Here is a 14996-nt window from a genome sequence, read left to right on the forward strand (position 1 = left end):
TGAATTGATGCGATGACCAGCTGGTAGCAGTTCCCGATGCACGATGCCACGAGCAGTTCATCAACACACAGGAGGACTTTCTTCTGGTGTAGTACTGGTTTCGGCTGTCTTGGAACCGTTCATGGGATGCTAACCAATTATGACGGCGCCGTGGAACTTCGTACAGGACCCATTTCTCATCACATGGCAACACCTTGTCCAGAAATGGCTCCTTCCTCAGACGAGACAGCAAAGAAACACAGGTGTCTGCTTGCGTTGCCTTTTGACCCGGAATCAAGTTATGTGGTGGGACCCATCGACCCAACTTCTAGTGTTTCCTCAGTTGATGAAGGTGCTGCTGAATGGTTTCGCCACTCACACTGAATTGCCCCCATGCCGTAAGCGTCGGTGGACCACAAATGGGCAATTAGCGACATCACGCCAAACATTGGCATTGCCGCAGCGACGATCCCCGGTGGCCCCCTCTACCGTTTTGAAAATTATGCCACCAGCGGCAGAGATGCGACAAACGCCAATGAACCACAAAATTACTCCCCCCAAAATGTTAAATCGACTATATGTGTGATTTAGTTACATTAAGGTGAGTCTAAAAAACACTTTTAAAAAGTACAAAAAAATTACCCCGAAGGGGACTCAAACCACCAACCTTATGATTACTAGGCAAGTGTTCTTCCTACTTCGCAACGATGGCGATGAAGGAAACGTCGCTTGTAAAGGGATAAATCGTTAAGATCTTTTTAATTTGGTCAATCACAGTGCTCCTTTAACCGTGTATATTCGACGATAACTGTTTGGAATTAGATAAAATGTGTTCGCCATGTAATTTGTAACAAAATGACGCGTGTCTATTTACTTTATTTCATAGTTCTCGCATACTCACTTTCTAATGATCGACGACAGTTGACATCTAAATTCATACAATTATCGCACTTATCTCAAGATTTTTCACGTCATGATGTTGAGGCAGAGGTTATTCTTGACCCTCGGAGCTCACTTTAGGAACAATTCGTCAGCAAAAAATAAAATATAATAATAACCGCATGTACATGACTGGCGACAGTTCGTGTTGGTCCCTTCACGATTCTCCGCGAAGAATCTAAGAAGTGCTGACCAAGACGAAGTTCTCGCTGGTCGCTGCTACGCGGTGGTAACTTCAACACCCCGACGCAAGATATATGTTTCGACTCGACGAAACCCGGCCGCCAGTGAGGGCCAACTATCGCAGACCTACGCAAAAAGCGACAGAACTTCCTTGGTTACTTTTATACATAAGACTGATTTTCTTTGAAATTGCACTTAATTTATTTTAAGATTTTCTGAAAAAAATGTTTATTTATTATTCGTGACTAAAAAGACATAATTATTTTATTAACAGCTATATCTCACTTCCTGTTTTACAGGAAATAGCATTTTAAAAAGCGAATGAAATCCAAATTGAAAAACTGAATAAAAACGTTGCTTTTCACCAAATTTTCCATCTGATAAAAAGTTTTCTTGAAACACTAATTACAGCATATAAATAATATAACGTACTTACGATTTAGTATAGTACCATTGTTTTATGATAGAATTTATAGTGGGGGGCGCGGTGGCTCAGTGGTAGAGCGTTCACCTCCGGTGCTTGGGGCCCCTGGTTTGATCCCAGCTCGCGCCGTGTGGACTTTGTGGTGGACAAACACCGTGCTCATGGGTTTTCTCGGGGTTCCGTTTCCTCCTACTTTCTTCACTCCACCATTTCATTCATTTCTCATAATCACCGTCTCCTTTGGCCTAACCGGCATATGCGTGGGACGTTAAACTCAAAGATTTCATTTCATTTCATATAATTTATAGTACCTTGTCAAAACGTTTGTCTTCAAACTGTCAAATACAAATCGCCGTAAATTGTGTAATCTACTGTCACAAAAAGTATACCATATTATTTTCGGATCGCTATAAGGAAGAAATACCATACTATTTTGTGATCGGTATGGTAAAATACTATTTTTCCATACTATTTTACCGTAAATTATTAATTATATGTAAACATTGTTAGTTTTAAATGACTGAAGCGAAGTAATCTCACGATGATGTTTAACATCTGGTCATTAGGGGGGCCAGGAAATCATTTGGGGAGCCTTGCCCCAATGGGCCCCCCGTGGCTACACCCCTGGCTAAGACGTACCTGGAAGATCAAAAATAGTACCCATCAGTATCAACGACCTTCTGAAAACGTTCGGGATGGGCATGGATTCCTTCGCGATAGAACTTGGTTTGCCGTGAAGTAAAGAAGGTATCAAGTGCATTTTGCACCTTTACTACGGAGTTGAACTTTAGTTCTCTAATGTGAGTGTCCAAGAAATGGTTCAGGGATAATCGGACGGTGCATTGTCCAGGGAGTATGGCGGTTGCAATTGTGTTTCCCATTCAAGGCGTAGGATGGTGTCCCGGGTCACTCTAATCATGTGGGGCTTAGCGTTGTCCCGTAACGGGAGAACCCCTTAGCGATTGAGAAGTGCTGGCTCCAGGGTTTTTTAGTTTTTCTTGAACACGGCTCAACTGCTGACAGTAGACAGTTGCATTAATGTTCTGCTCTGACCAGCCGGTAGCAGTTCCCGATGCACGATGTCGCGAGCAGTCCACCAAACACACAGCAGGACTTTCTGCTGCATTACTGGTTTCAGCTGTTTTGGAACCAGTTCATGGGATTTTAACCAATGATGACGACGCCATGGAGCTTCTCATCACATGTCAACATCCTGTCCAGAAATGGCTCCTTCCTCAGACGAGACAGCAAAGAAACACAGGTGTCTGCACGCGTAGTCTTCTGGCCCGGAGTTAATTCATGTGGGACCAATAGACTCAAATTGTAGTGTTTCCCAAGTTGATGGAGGTGCTGCCGGATGGTTTCTCCACTCACATTGAATGTTAGCCCCAGTTCCTCACAGGTCTCTCCACTGTTCGCCTCAATTGCTACCCGAAGATCTTCATTTTGTACATGTGTTGGTCTTCCGGCACGTGGTGCGTCTTTCGTGAGTGTTTTTCACCGTCCTTAAACTTTCTAAACCACCCTTGCACTGTCTGAGTAATCACGACACCCTCACGAAAGGCCTGAGATATCTTCCGCCCCACTGCAGTGGCGTTTGATCCAAGTTTGAACTCGTACAGCATACACGCCCTTATGACGCTCTGTGGAGGTTCCATATTCACTATGTCCTTATACAAGTTCATGTTGTAACTGAACTGCCACAAGCAGGTAGAATGTTGGATATACCCACACCAACATCTGACCTTCGCCTTTTCTCCAACTCACGGTTGAGGATCAATTGAACACAGACCTCCACAAAAAGCGACAGAACTTTCTTGGTTACCTTTATATATCTCACAGGACATAATATGTTTCGTATAAAGAATATATCTATATTAAACTTAGTTTTAATATCTCGAGCTCCGGAAGTCGGAATGTCAAAACTCCAGATTCGTGTTCCTCGTGATCTAGTTTACAAAATATATAAAAATCAGGCGGGGTCCACTTTGCTTCCCTGCAGCCTACTTTTCAAACGAAACTAAGTTTTCCAGAGTGTACATTTTGCTTCAAACTGAGTTCTGCAATGGCTAACATACATAAATTCGCTTCTATAAGTGTCGTTAAAGTTACACTTGAAATTGTCGTTCGGCATTCTTGTAGCTTATGAAGGCATGAATAATTCAAGTATGTTTGTCACAACATCTACAAAAGAATATTCATTCGTATAGAACTCCCAATACATTACATTAAAAACACATGAACACAAAGAAAATACACAAAGAAAACTATTGTGCATTAGAGCAGATCTCTTATTAGCGAATGGCCCTACACCCGCGTACTGCTCAGATAGCTCACAGCCTGACCCTGAGCGCGAGTTCAAATTTAACTCAATCGCGATTAAGATTGTCAAAGGTGTAGCGGTTTATGTTGAATATACCAACACTTTATTCACTAAGTCGTCTTAGATTTTTCTCCAATCCCAAAAAGCGGGTGGTTTTTCGTGATTAAGATAGCGAGGGACGAATATAGAACCTGACAATCGGGTGGTACCCGCAAAAATCGGGTAATATGACAACACTAAGCTAAATAGAAAATAAGGTATATCCCTATTTAAGATCACTACACCTGCAACTCATGAAATCCAATTTGAAATCTCATCCACTTAGACTGAGATCTTTTATATTATCATTACTCTTTCAACTTGTTTCTAAATAGTACTGCCACTCTTTCTTTTATTAACAAAAAAACACCACCTCCCTTTCTTAAAAAAAAAAAAGAAAAAAATTTAGATCGCAATACACAATTTTATTGTTGATTTGTTGCCACTCCGATAAATGTGAATGCTGTGGTTTTGCATGTGTTGACTGGTTTCTTATCGCAAGTCCCAGACACCTGCAATAGTTCATACGTGAAGGGAACACCGATCATATTTTATTCTATATCTTTTTACTTCCCAATAACGATAGCCGTGCCTCTTTGTGAGAAACTGCAACTTTTTTTTTTTATTCTGCCAATTGTAAAAGAATACTAAACAAGAATTTCCCTACGCGTTAAGACATTTTAAGAAAAAATATCTTCTTTCACCTGCAAATTTTGAGCATTTTTTCCCTACGCCGGGGGAACTTCCCTCCATCTGGCAACTGTGAGCCGAAGATGGGAAAGATTCTTTGCTGTTTCCTCGTCGTTACTTGATATTAGTGCTGTCGAATTTTTGTGACTTCTGCAGTTTTCGGTTTTTGAGAAAATCGGTTTTCAAAACCGAAACCGCAAAAGTGGTTTTCAAAACCGAAACCGCAAAAGTGGTTTTCAAAACCGAAACTGCAAATGCGGATTTAAAACCGAAACCGCAAATGCGGTTTTTAAAACCGAAACCGCAAAAGCGGTTTTTAAAACCGAAACCGCAAATGCGGTTTTCAAAACCGACATTTCGGTTTTATGTAATTTCACTTTTTTCAAAAACCGGTTTTCGGTTTTTTCAAAAACCGATTTCGACAGCACTAGTTTCAATGTTGATCACCATAGAGCAAAAATAGTAAGAAACTCATTTATATTGTAATATTCGGTAGAGTAACCGTACAAGGGTTTTGCCTTCACCTTTTCTAATTATAAAAGATATTAATTTAGTTTGTATACAAGATTACAAATAAGCTAAGTCTCTAAAAAGTTCTTTCCTCTACAATTGTACCTCCTGCACCTCGAAGGTTTTGAGGTTTGCTGGTTAAGGATGAACCTGCCCGTTGCAACTGGGTCTAAAGGAATCTCTTGTCCGTTGCAGCTCAGAGGTAGTATCCGTTGCACGTTGCAGATAGGTAGGCAATGACCAGTTAACAACTAACCTCTTCTGCTTCGAGGTATCCGTTTTTATAGCCAGTCTTCGGATGTAGAGCCTGTGAAGGAGTCTTCTTCCTAACTCTTCGTGTTCCATCGGTGGTGACCGCATCCGTCGGCAGCCTGTCAGAAACTAGAACGCGTTTCGTGGCTACAAGTGCTTTATAAGGAGCACTACCAGAAATGCTTCCTGAACGGCAGACACGCGTCCAGAAATTGTTGTTGGGAGGAATACAATACTACAAGACATTATGTCTATGTAATATTGAAAAGATATTGTTCTTCATCCGAAAAGACGATAAGTTAATTTTAAGTACTGCACATATATTTTCAGAAAAATTATGCTAAACAAGTATGGTTTTATTAAGAAAATGTATGAAGGGACGTCGAGTTACAAAGTTTTTTTGTGCGTGCGGAGGGAGGTCTGGACCACCTGTACCCTTCCCCTTATGGGTTCGCCTCTGCCAAATGGTGAAAGCTTGTTGAGGTAAGTTAAGGTTGTGCGCTGTTAGTTGGATGTAACACGTAAATTGTCAAACCAATGTAAATATTCTACTCATATTGGCGCTAATGAAATTTATGGGAAATATGAATAGTTTATTTTCATTATTTGATATCATCAACAACAATTCACTGCGCTTAAGACATTTAAGGTGGCTTTATCCCGTATTCTCGAGCAAACCACCGTGTGTCATTCAATATTGTACGCTACTCATCTATGCTGTATTGTGATATTCACAGTACTGTTTTTATATCTTACTGTTTTTGCTCTGAGGAGATTAATATTAAAACGAGAAGTGGCAGTTGATGTCTATAACTACCAGTTGCAAAGGAATAATAAAATCAGAGATGGAACATATCCTTGCAGTACTAAATCTACGTATTAAAAAAGAAAGTCCTATCGCTATCTATTACAAATTTTCATTATGGCGGTGAGAGTTAAAACTGGAAATTCCTAATTCTAATTACTTTGTTATCTTTGATTTTCCTTATAGCGTACACCAGAACAAAGTTGAATAATAAGGACGACAACGCATCTTCTTGTTTCAGGGCATTCTCGACGTGAAAGCTCGGAGACAAGAATTTTCCTGCGTGAAGAATGTTAAAACCGGAAATGGTTAAAAAATCAACCACTTCCGGTTTAACTATCAGCTACAAAAATGAACTCGTTTCTTAACTTTCGACCTTCTACATTTTCATTAAATTTGGTGACGATTGGCCAAATAGTTCTTAAGATTTTTTTTTTGTCTCCCTCACGAACAAGGTAAATACATAAAGGTGTATTGGTAAACCAAACTCTTTAAAAATTGTTATATTATGTATCCTGTGTGTAACCATTAAAGAAGAAAATGGCGAAGCTATTTGAGTAGTTAGTCACGCAACGAGTAGCTCTGAAATATTGATTGTGGAAAAATGGAGTCACGGCGAAGAGATAGAGGTTGCGAATAAAAGGGCAAAATGAAGATAGAATCATTCTAAAATATTAATAGATATTCTTCATTCTTTCTTTCTTTCATTGTTTCACTAATGGTTTCAAATTGTGATAAATTTAGTTTGTTTATTGAGAATCTCCTGTTTCAAAACTACCCTCCTGTCTTCACGTAAGTACACAAAGCTAATATTTCAAGATAATACTTATATGTTAAGACCAAGAACACACAAAATTCTTGAAAGCCTTGTCCTTGTTATAAAATTAATTAGTTAAATATAATTTTCTTAGAGACGAATTTGCCTTTCTAAGACTATTGTAGACTTTAATTCTCCATATTTCACAAAAAATTTGCTTTCAAAATGTAGTTCAATTTCCCACAATAGGACATAGCATGTCCGCAATACTTTAAGGTAACTACATACACTACAAGGAACCAGGAGTGGACACAGCAAGTGTGGATTGAGAGCTTCGTTTTAAAATGAGCCATAAATACTTTTCATTGTAACGAGGCATTATAAAGAATCAGGAGTTGGTGTGGATTAAGAGCTTCGATTTAACATGATCCATAAATACTTTTCATTATACAATACGCTTAAAATTTGGTTACCAAACTCCGGGAGTTGAATTCTAATATCAAATGGAAAAGTTCTAGATAATAAACACGGGTCTAGAAACGCCTTCTTTCAGAGTTATGAACACCCGGAAATATGAAATATCACGTTTCAAAATGCCACAGTTTGAAAATTATGGAACTTGTCGTAAGCAGGTCAATGAATTCAACAGGAATGAGTATGTACTAAATATCCGTGTTTCAGAATTTTCTGGTATCGCCGAAACGAAAATGCTCAATTAGTACTTAACAATGAATCTCCGTACTACAACTTCCCTAATACAATTCGTTTCGCCGGAACCGGAAGATGCTAAAAATTGGATATTTTGAAAGAGTGCATACTATACTGGGATCAAAATTAGAAATAACCTGACAGTTCAAAACCACGTAGAAATTTGTGCTGAGAAGAGAACTACACGGACTAATCATAAACGTTGTGGTACAAATGGAAGGTTCCCATAGAAAGGAACAATGTTCCCGGCTTGTAATACAAGTTCAAACGTATCTGTCAACTGAAATGGAGCGACCACAGCGGACGTTTGAGCGAAATTCTCACAGCATAGCAAGAGAGCAACACGTTCCAACTAGCAATTCGTTTCTTATTTTAATCCAAGTATAGTCCTTATGTAATTCCTTGAACTGCTTGCCATAGGTTCCACATTTTTAATAAAATCAGGGCGTTTTGCAACGTGAATACAACTCTAAAAGATGGCGTTTTTAAACCCATGTTTATTTTACGTTTTTTTCTTTCGTTTGGCATAAAAAAACTTCTCTAAGCTTGACTATTGAATTTCTAAACGTGTCTCAAGTTGGGCCTATGAAGTTTTTTTCTTTCTTTAAAGAAAAAGCACGATAGTTCGATGTAAACGACTAATATAGTAATGCAGCTATACTGATGGAAGCTTCGTTGGTCATATTTATTATATTGGTAACCGATATCTTCATAATAGAATCGATTGTAAATATAATAAATTACAACTTTAATATGCTGCATGAAGATTTCATTAGTACAGCTGCATTAATATACTTGTCGTTCATATTCAACTATTGTCCAGTCAACGACAAAAGTTCTTCCTGTTTGGCAAAGTTTATTTGGAGACTAACGGTGGTATAGCTTTTACTTTGGGAATAGCGGTGAAGATAACGTAGAGAAAATTACATTCTTTTTTAATTTACTGGAAACTGTACTGAAATTGTTCTTCCATTCTCAAGTTATTTAGGAAACTAATTTCATTAAACGGAGAGAACTTTTGTTGCTGACTGTGCCATTAAAAAAAAAAAAAAAAACTTTTATAGGCCCAACTTGAGATATGCAAGGTGTTTCAAAAAGGGTTTTAGAAATTTGCAAATTTTTAATAAATTTAATCAGATTACTTGGTTTTGGCGCCATATTATATATATATATATATATATATATATATATATATAGTTATTTATCTTTTACTTGAGACGCTGCTTCGAGCTCAGCGAGAGAAACCGGTGAGCACGTTTTATAAATTTAATCCTTGATGAATTTCAACAAGTAAAAAATCGAGAGCTGTCAGGTCCGTTGAACGAGGTGACCATACAATAACTTAACTCCACCTACCCATTTAGCCGTAGAGCTGGCTTGCGGTTGTGCTATTCGATACAACCAGCGCTAGTGCTTGCGGTGGTGGTATTCAGTACTATGCACAATGCACTTATTAGCATAACAATCGATGTAACTGTTTGATGGACTCTTAGAGCAGTGCTAATGGTTCTAAATTAAATATGCGACGTTGCCACATGGTGAAACTTTTGATTCTCTATAATGGGTGAAGGAGGCCCTAGAAGGCATTCCATCATACATAATATTTTAGCTTTATTTTGACCTATAGAATAACACTCTGTTGTCCGTGGGCACCATTTTTAGAACACCCGATGTATAATATTACACAATGAGAAAATGTTTGTGGGTTTTGCTTTCATGAGGCTATCTCCAAAATTACTCAATTTAGTCAACTGGTCAATACAGTTCATTCACCATACGAAAGTACATTTTGATATATTCTAGACGAAATAAAAAAAAAGCATAAATTTTGTATATAAATTTACAAAACAAGACGGAGAAGGCTTTTCGGGAATCGAAATGAGACGAGAAGAGAGAGAATACTTTAGGATTCGTGACGAGACGAGACTTCTATATAATTTACGAGACGTGATGATAAAATCTTATTTCTCATCTCGTCTCGTCTCATGGAAAACCTTAGTATTAATTTGGCTCTGAGTTTTTCCCAAAGAAGGTGGGAAAAAAGAAATTAAATGCTATGAGACATGTTTCTTTTTATATTTGACTGGATGCACATAAAGGCACGAAAATTGCGTTAAAGGGATCCAGAGAGTGTTTTTTGGTGGTAGGCAACGGTATGAACTACCGGATTCTTGTATTTTATTTTGGAAAGCAAATTTTTCTCTTGAAATGAAATTTTCGATTTAATTTGAATACTAGAAAAAGAGTATATCATATGCATTTAAGAACCTTACGATCAATAAATGTCATCATCTGGAATATTCTTCCACTTGATAAGATGTTGACGCTTGACTTCGCGACCAATTAAAACCTGTAGAATATCATATTTATGATACGTCCCTGAATCTTGTTTTTCAATGTATAAATAAATAAAACACAGGATGCAAATAATGCGAATGTGTCGTTTACTTGCACGAATTTGGGAAATACTACGTCAAAAGAATGAAGGAAGTCCTAGAGAATTTAACTTCTTTTAACAGTAACAGTCAATTAAATGCATTCCAAAGAGAAAGAAAGAAAGAAAAGAACAGAAAAGGAAATAAGTGAATTTAATTGTCCCTATTTATACTAATCTCAACAAACCTCAATACAATATATGTTTAATACAATATAGGTTTAATCATTCATTATTTCAGAAGTCTTTTCTCGGTAAGAAACTTACAATACATGGTAGGTGGAGGAGTTAAAGTAGTCCTGCGAAAACGCCTTTGGCGTAGGAGACCCGGGTTCGATTCCCGGCGGGAGCTCAAGTAGTTCGGATTCCACGTTAATCAGTAGGTCCATGGCTAATATAGCCTCGATGGTGAACGGGACGTTAAACACAAAATCAAATCAAATCAAATAGTACTTTGAAAATACTTGTAACTCACATTGAACGCGATCGGAGATATGCCCTGGGAGGAAAATCGTAAAGAAAAGGGAGGAATTTTCCCTCCAGGTCCCCCCCTTTAAATCATCACAAGATTATTACGTGAACGGTTTGTGTTCTGGCTTCGCAATAGGAAGGTTTAGAAAATTCGTGGGGAGCCATCGTGAATACTTAGGTTTTTTATACGGTTTTCCTCGAGCGCACAAGATTAATGCTGGAATAATACCTTTGGAGTACACACTAAAGTCCAACTTCTTTTCAAAAATTCCTTTTCATATTACAATGTTGATCATTTCCAGTGTATTGTGGTTTCCTAATCAATCTAGAATTACGTAAATGTAATAAATAATTTATCCCCTTCCTACACATACAAACGAAGAAACATGATCACTTTTTTATGCTATCATACAATATAAATCACTAATGTTAAAAATATGAAAACACATGAAAAAGTGTTACTATTAAAGAAAAAATTAATATTCTGTGTCATGCAGTAAAAGTTGTTATTCTTGATCGTGAAACTTTAAATGCGTAGTGCATTCTAAATTTAATATTTGGTGCATTTAAAAAAAAAAAAAAAATACTCAATATCTGTGAAAATGACATTAACATTGACATGTTTGTGTTCTTACCTTCATAAGCCATTGCACAACAGAAGAAGTCGTGTAGGTCTCACCTAATGATTGCTGTGTTAAGAATGTAGACCCAAAAAACTTCAGAAAATAAATAAGAAAGGTGAGATTTTATATAAAGCGTGAACTCACTTCGCTGTGGAACGTCATTCTGTCGCAACAAAATGTAAGCGTGCAGCGACCATGCGCAGTGACAAAACTTGTCGATCGACGGCAGTAAACCGGTTGCTGCTTGTTAAGAAGTTCCGTGTTTCTTTCCCTTTTTCTACCTGTTCCAGTGATTTTATTTCGGTCACTAGTTCGTTCACTGATTCGCTAACAAGGAACATTAGCAGTAATGAGGAAACAACGTTTCTCGTGAACGAAAAAGGAAGCATTAAAATAGTAATAATATTAATAAAGTGTTATACTATGATTTTTCTGTTATATCTGCATGCTAATGTGTCATAATGTGACCTGGGCACACACATTCTATATTGATTAGCATCGTTTGTCAGATAGAAGATAATCACGAATGACAAAGAGGTCAAATGAAATAGCATAGAATAATTTTAGGTGATATTGAGAGAACATAGGAGTACACTTAAATAGAACGTCAATATATATCATGAGGTGCGTCCGTTCTTTTCCATTATAGGACAATAAACTCCAATCTCGTATAGAAATTTAGGTATGGTAGGTAATTGACCGTAAAAATGAACCTAATCTTTCTGGACAGTGGCGTGCGCTAGGAGGGTTTCGAAGTCTTAAACCAACTCCTTGAGAAAAATATTATACAAAATAAACTTTAACCATATTAAGATACGTATTCAAACACCTGAATTTATTTATTTCGAAAAACAACATGCAAATTCCTAATTACAGTTTTCTACCATTGTATGACAATGCACTTTAAAATGCACATATAATAACATAATAATACGATAGCAAAATACATGTTTTTACACTTTAAAATACATATATAATAACATAATAACACGATAGCAAAAGACATGTTTTTACACTAAAATACATATAGTACGGTATACAGCTCATTATTTTGAATGAAATTTTTGCCTATTACTAAAAAATATATATCTTTGGGTGCCTTTGTGACATCTTATTATACAACAAACACATTTTTCTGATGGGTGATACATCCAATGCATTAGTCCTTTGCGCTGAGAGATGAAATATGCCATGGAGCGCGAAGCTTGATTTCTGATAACAAATATTCTGAATCTATTGTACTAAGAATTATTTTATGTAAGAAAGACAAAATGAAATGAGCTCTCCTGCTTTCAAGCGATTGTAATGCTTCGTACTTTTCAAATTTCGGATATATATCTTTGTTTCTTTGTATGTCAAAACGCTCCAGCCCACACCCCTTCGTTGTGATTACCTACCTGGCCCGGATAGAGGTGCCGGTTACAACGAAAGGGTGTGGGCTGGAGCGTTGTCATGGTGGAGATTCCAGCGATCGGCAATCTCTGATCGTTTCTGTTTGACGATTCTGTGCAGGTGCGCAAGGGCTTCTGTCCAGAAAACGGCGTTGACGGGTCGTCCTGGAGGTGACAAAATCTCAGAAACAGCTTTTACGCCATCCGTGATCCTCACTGCGACGACCGTCCATTGCGTTGCTTAGCTTAGGCCCCCCACCAGGAAGCGTGCTGCTGACAACTGGAGCGCCGCACAGCGGCCACTCTGAGTACTTCACGGACAAACCCTGTATATCAATCGGTAAACCAGAACAAATTGAACAAAGTGACATGTTTGGGGCTAAATTCTTACGTATAGTCTTTCATGAAATAGAGAAAAAGAATCTTAATGGGCCTAAAAAATATGTCGTTCATTGTCAATAATAATTAATAGTGTTTATTCTGCTGGAACAATTGTTTACTTATTTGAGTACTAGTAGCTGAAATGCTCGTTGGGTAGAATAGGTTTGTGGAAGGTATTTGTACCCTTTTCCTTCTTAGGATACCCATTTCAATGAAACCTTAATGATAAAAATTCGCAATGTCCTCCTTTCTCACACTCCACGCCGATGCACAATGTATATCAATCGACAATCGGATGTGTAATTTCACTAATCTAGGTGGCTAAAAATCGTTATCGACAATGTGAGTTGAGCCCAATTACTGGTGGATTGTTTCGTTCTCTGACATTCGTATGCCCGTTCACAGAATTCTCTACGTACGTTCACAGGTACGATGTATAAAACAGCTGTAAACCAGTGCCCAGTCGACGTGGTAAAGAGTGCACACCGAGGCAGCTGACCGAGGTGAGATGATCTAGGAGGCGGATATAGTACATAAAGGTATGAACTTTCCTGCAAGCTAAACGGTGTATCGAAATTTGTTGCATTACTGATTCTAACCTGAGATGGAAAATGTAGGTGCGCGTCGTCGTTTTATTTCACCAGTTAGGCTTTTTTTTTTATGTAGACTTTTAAAAGGTATTACTCATGTGTTCTGCAAAGAAAATTTTTAAATACATTTTTGATAGTGTTGTTAAAGGAACACAAAAAACGTTTGCTGCAAACAGGTGCAAAAAAAGAGTGACAATAATATTGTTTCATTGACAATGTGTACGTTAACTCGTAGAGTTATTTTCGAGTTGTGGAACAAATGTGACGACATTGCATGTAATGAAGACATGTCGAAGTACGTAAACGATCAGTTTAATTTGCACGAACACCCTGAAGATGTGCAGAAACTAGTGAAGAACAGTATTAGCATTCTGCGTGTGAAAATTAGATCCAGATGGAAGAATATGGTAGAAGTAGGACGACTTTTTTTTTTTTTTTAAATGCAATGATCTATGGTTAAATGGGGATGCCAGTCTGGATTTGGGAATACATAACGTAGCGTCATGTTCATTGCAACAGGATGTAGGTGATACACCCAGCAGCAAAGTCGTGGACGTCCACAGAAACGTTTTGCAGAATCGAGTGCGAGATCTAAGAGTAAGAAAATTAAAACTTGCAGAAGAGAGACCACATGAAGAAATAGTGGCTGCAGCCCAGCAGAATTTACGTCCTAAAAGAAAAAAGGACGTTGCCCGCTGGGAGAGGTGTCATTTGCCTCTGCACAACGCGCAACGAAGCTCAAGAAAGCACGAAAATTGTTTGTGCAAGGTAAACCTGGCATGTCACCTGATGAAGCTCTCTCCCTGATGATAGACTTACAACGACCTCTAAGCAGTGTAAGGAATTACGAGATAATGCAAAGGCCTACAAAAGTAACCTGTATCCACCATATTACTTATTGTGTCAAAATAGAGAGAACTGCTATCTAGCTAACATTATCGCAGCAGTCTATAAGATCTACCTGTTCATACAGTTAAACTTTTGTGTAAAGTTCAACAAGACATTTTGACGAGTTTGCCACATCAATGATATAAGCTATTAACAAAGTGGGGTTGCCATGGTAGTTGCGATCAAAGCCGCTATAAACAAAAATTCGTGGTAGTTGAATTAGCGAGCGACGAATCTTTGTTTAGTATTTCTCTTGTGCCACCCAAGCTCGTTGACATTGACAACGAAAAAAAAAAAATGGTAGTAGTTTGGCAGAATCTTAGACCTTCATCAGTCCTCTTCTGTCGACCCATAAAATTGATGTTTGTGAAAGAAATTGGGGATATAATTAGGGAAGAACTAGCAAGCGTACAGAAGAAGAGTGTTTGGTGTCAACAGAGATAGTTTTAAATGATAAACTCAAAATTGATGTTGAACATGAGCTGCGCTAACAACGGTCGACGGGAAGGTTTGCAGTGCCTTATCTCAAGAGATGTTACATAGGTGTAGCAACTCCGAAAGAAATGAATAATATTAATAAAGTGACTCGTAAAGAATATGACCCTTCTA

The 14996-nt window shown here is 37.9% G+C and overlaps 1 protein-coding gene across 4 annotated transcripts in view; it reads right to left on the reverse strand.

The window, feature by feature from the left end:
* Positions 1-14996, reverse strand: part of LOC145690198 (band 7 protein AGAP004871) — a 402706-nt gene that overhangs the window by 112102 nt on the left and 275608 nt on the right. The window contains exon 1 of one of the 4 annotated variants that reach the window (XM_081764851.1): positions 11150-11285. The exons of the other annotated variants lie outside the window; for them this stretch is intronic. Within the exon in view, the coding sequence (XP_081620977.1) occupies positions 11150-11162 (13 nt within the window). The 5' untranslated portion in view covers positions 11163-11285. Of the gene's footprint in view, positions 1-11149; positions 11286-14996 lie in introns of those variants that run through there. 4 annotated transcript variants of the gene reach the window in all.

The sequence above is a fragment of the Thermobia domestica genome, chromosome 7, assembly GCF_964235325.1.
Source record: "Thermobia domestica chromosome 7, izTheDome1.hap1.1, whole genome shotgun sequence".
NCBI classification, from domain to species: domain Eukaryota; kingdom Metazoa; phylum Arthropoda; class Insecta; order Zygentoma; family Lepismatidae; genus Thermobia; species Thermobia domestica.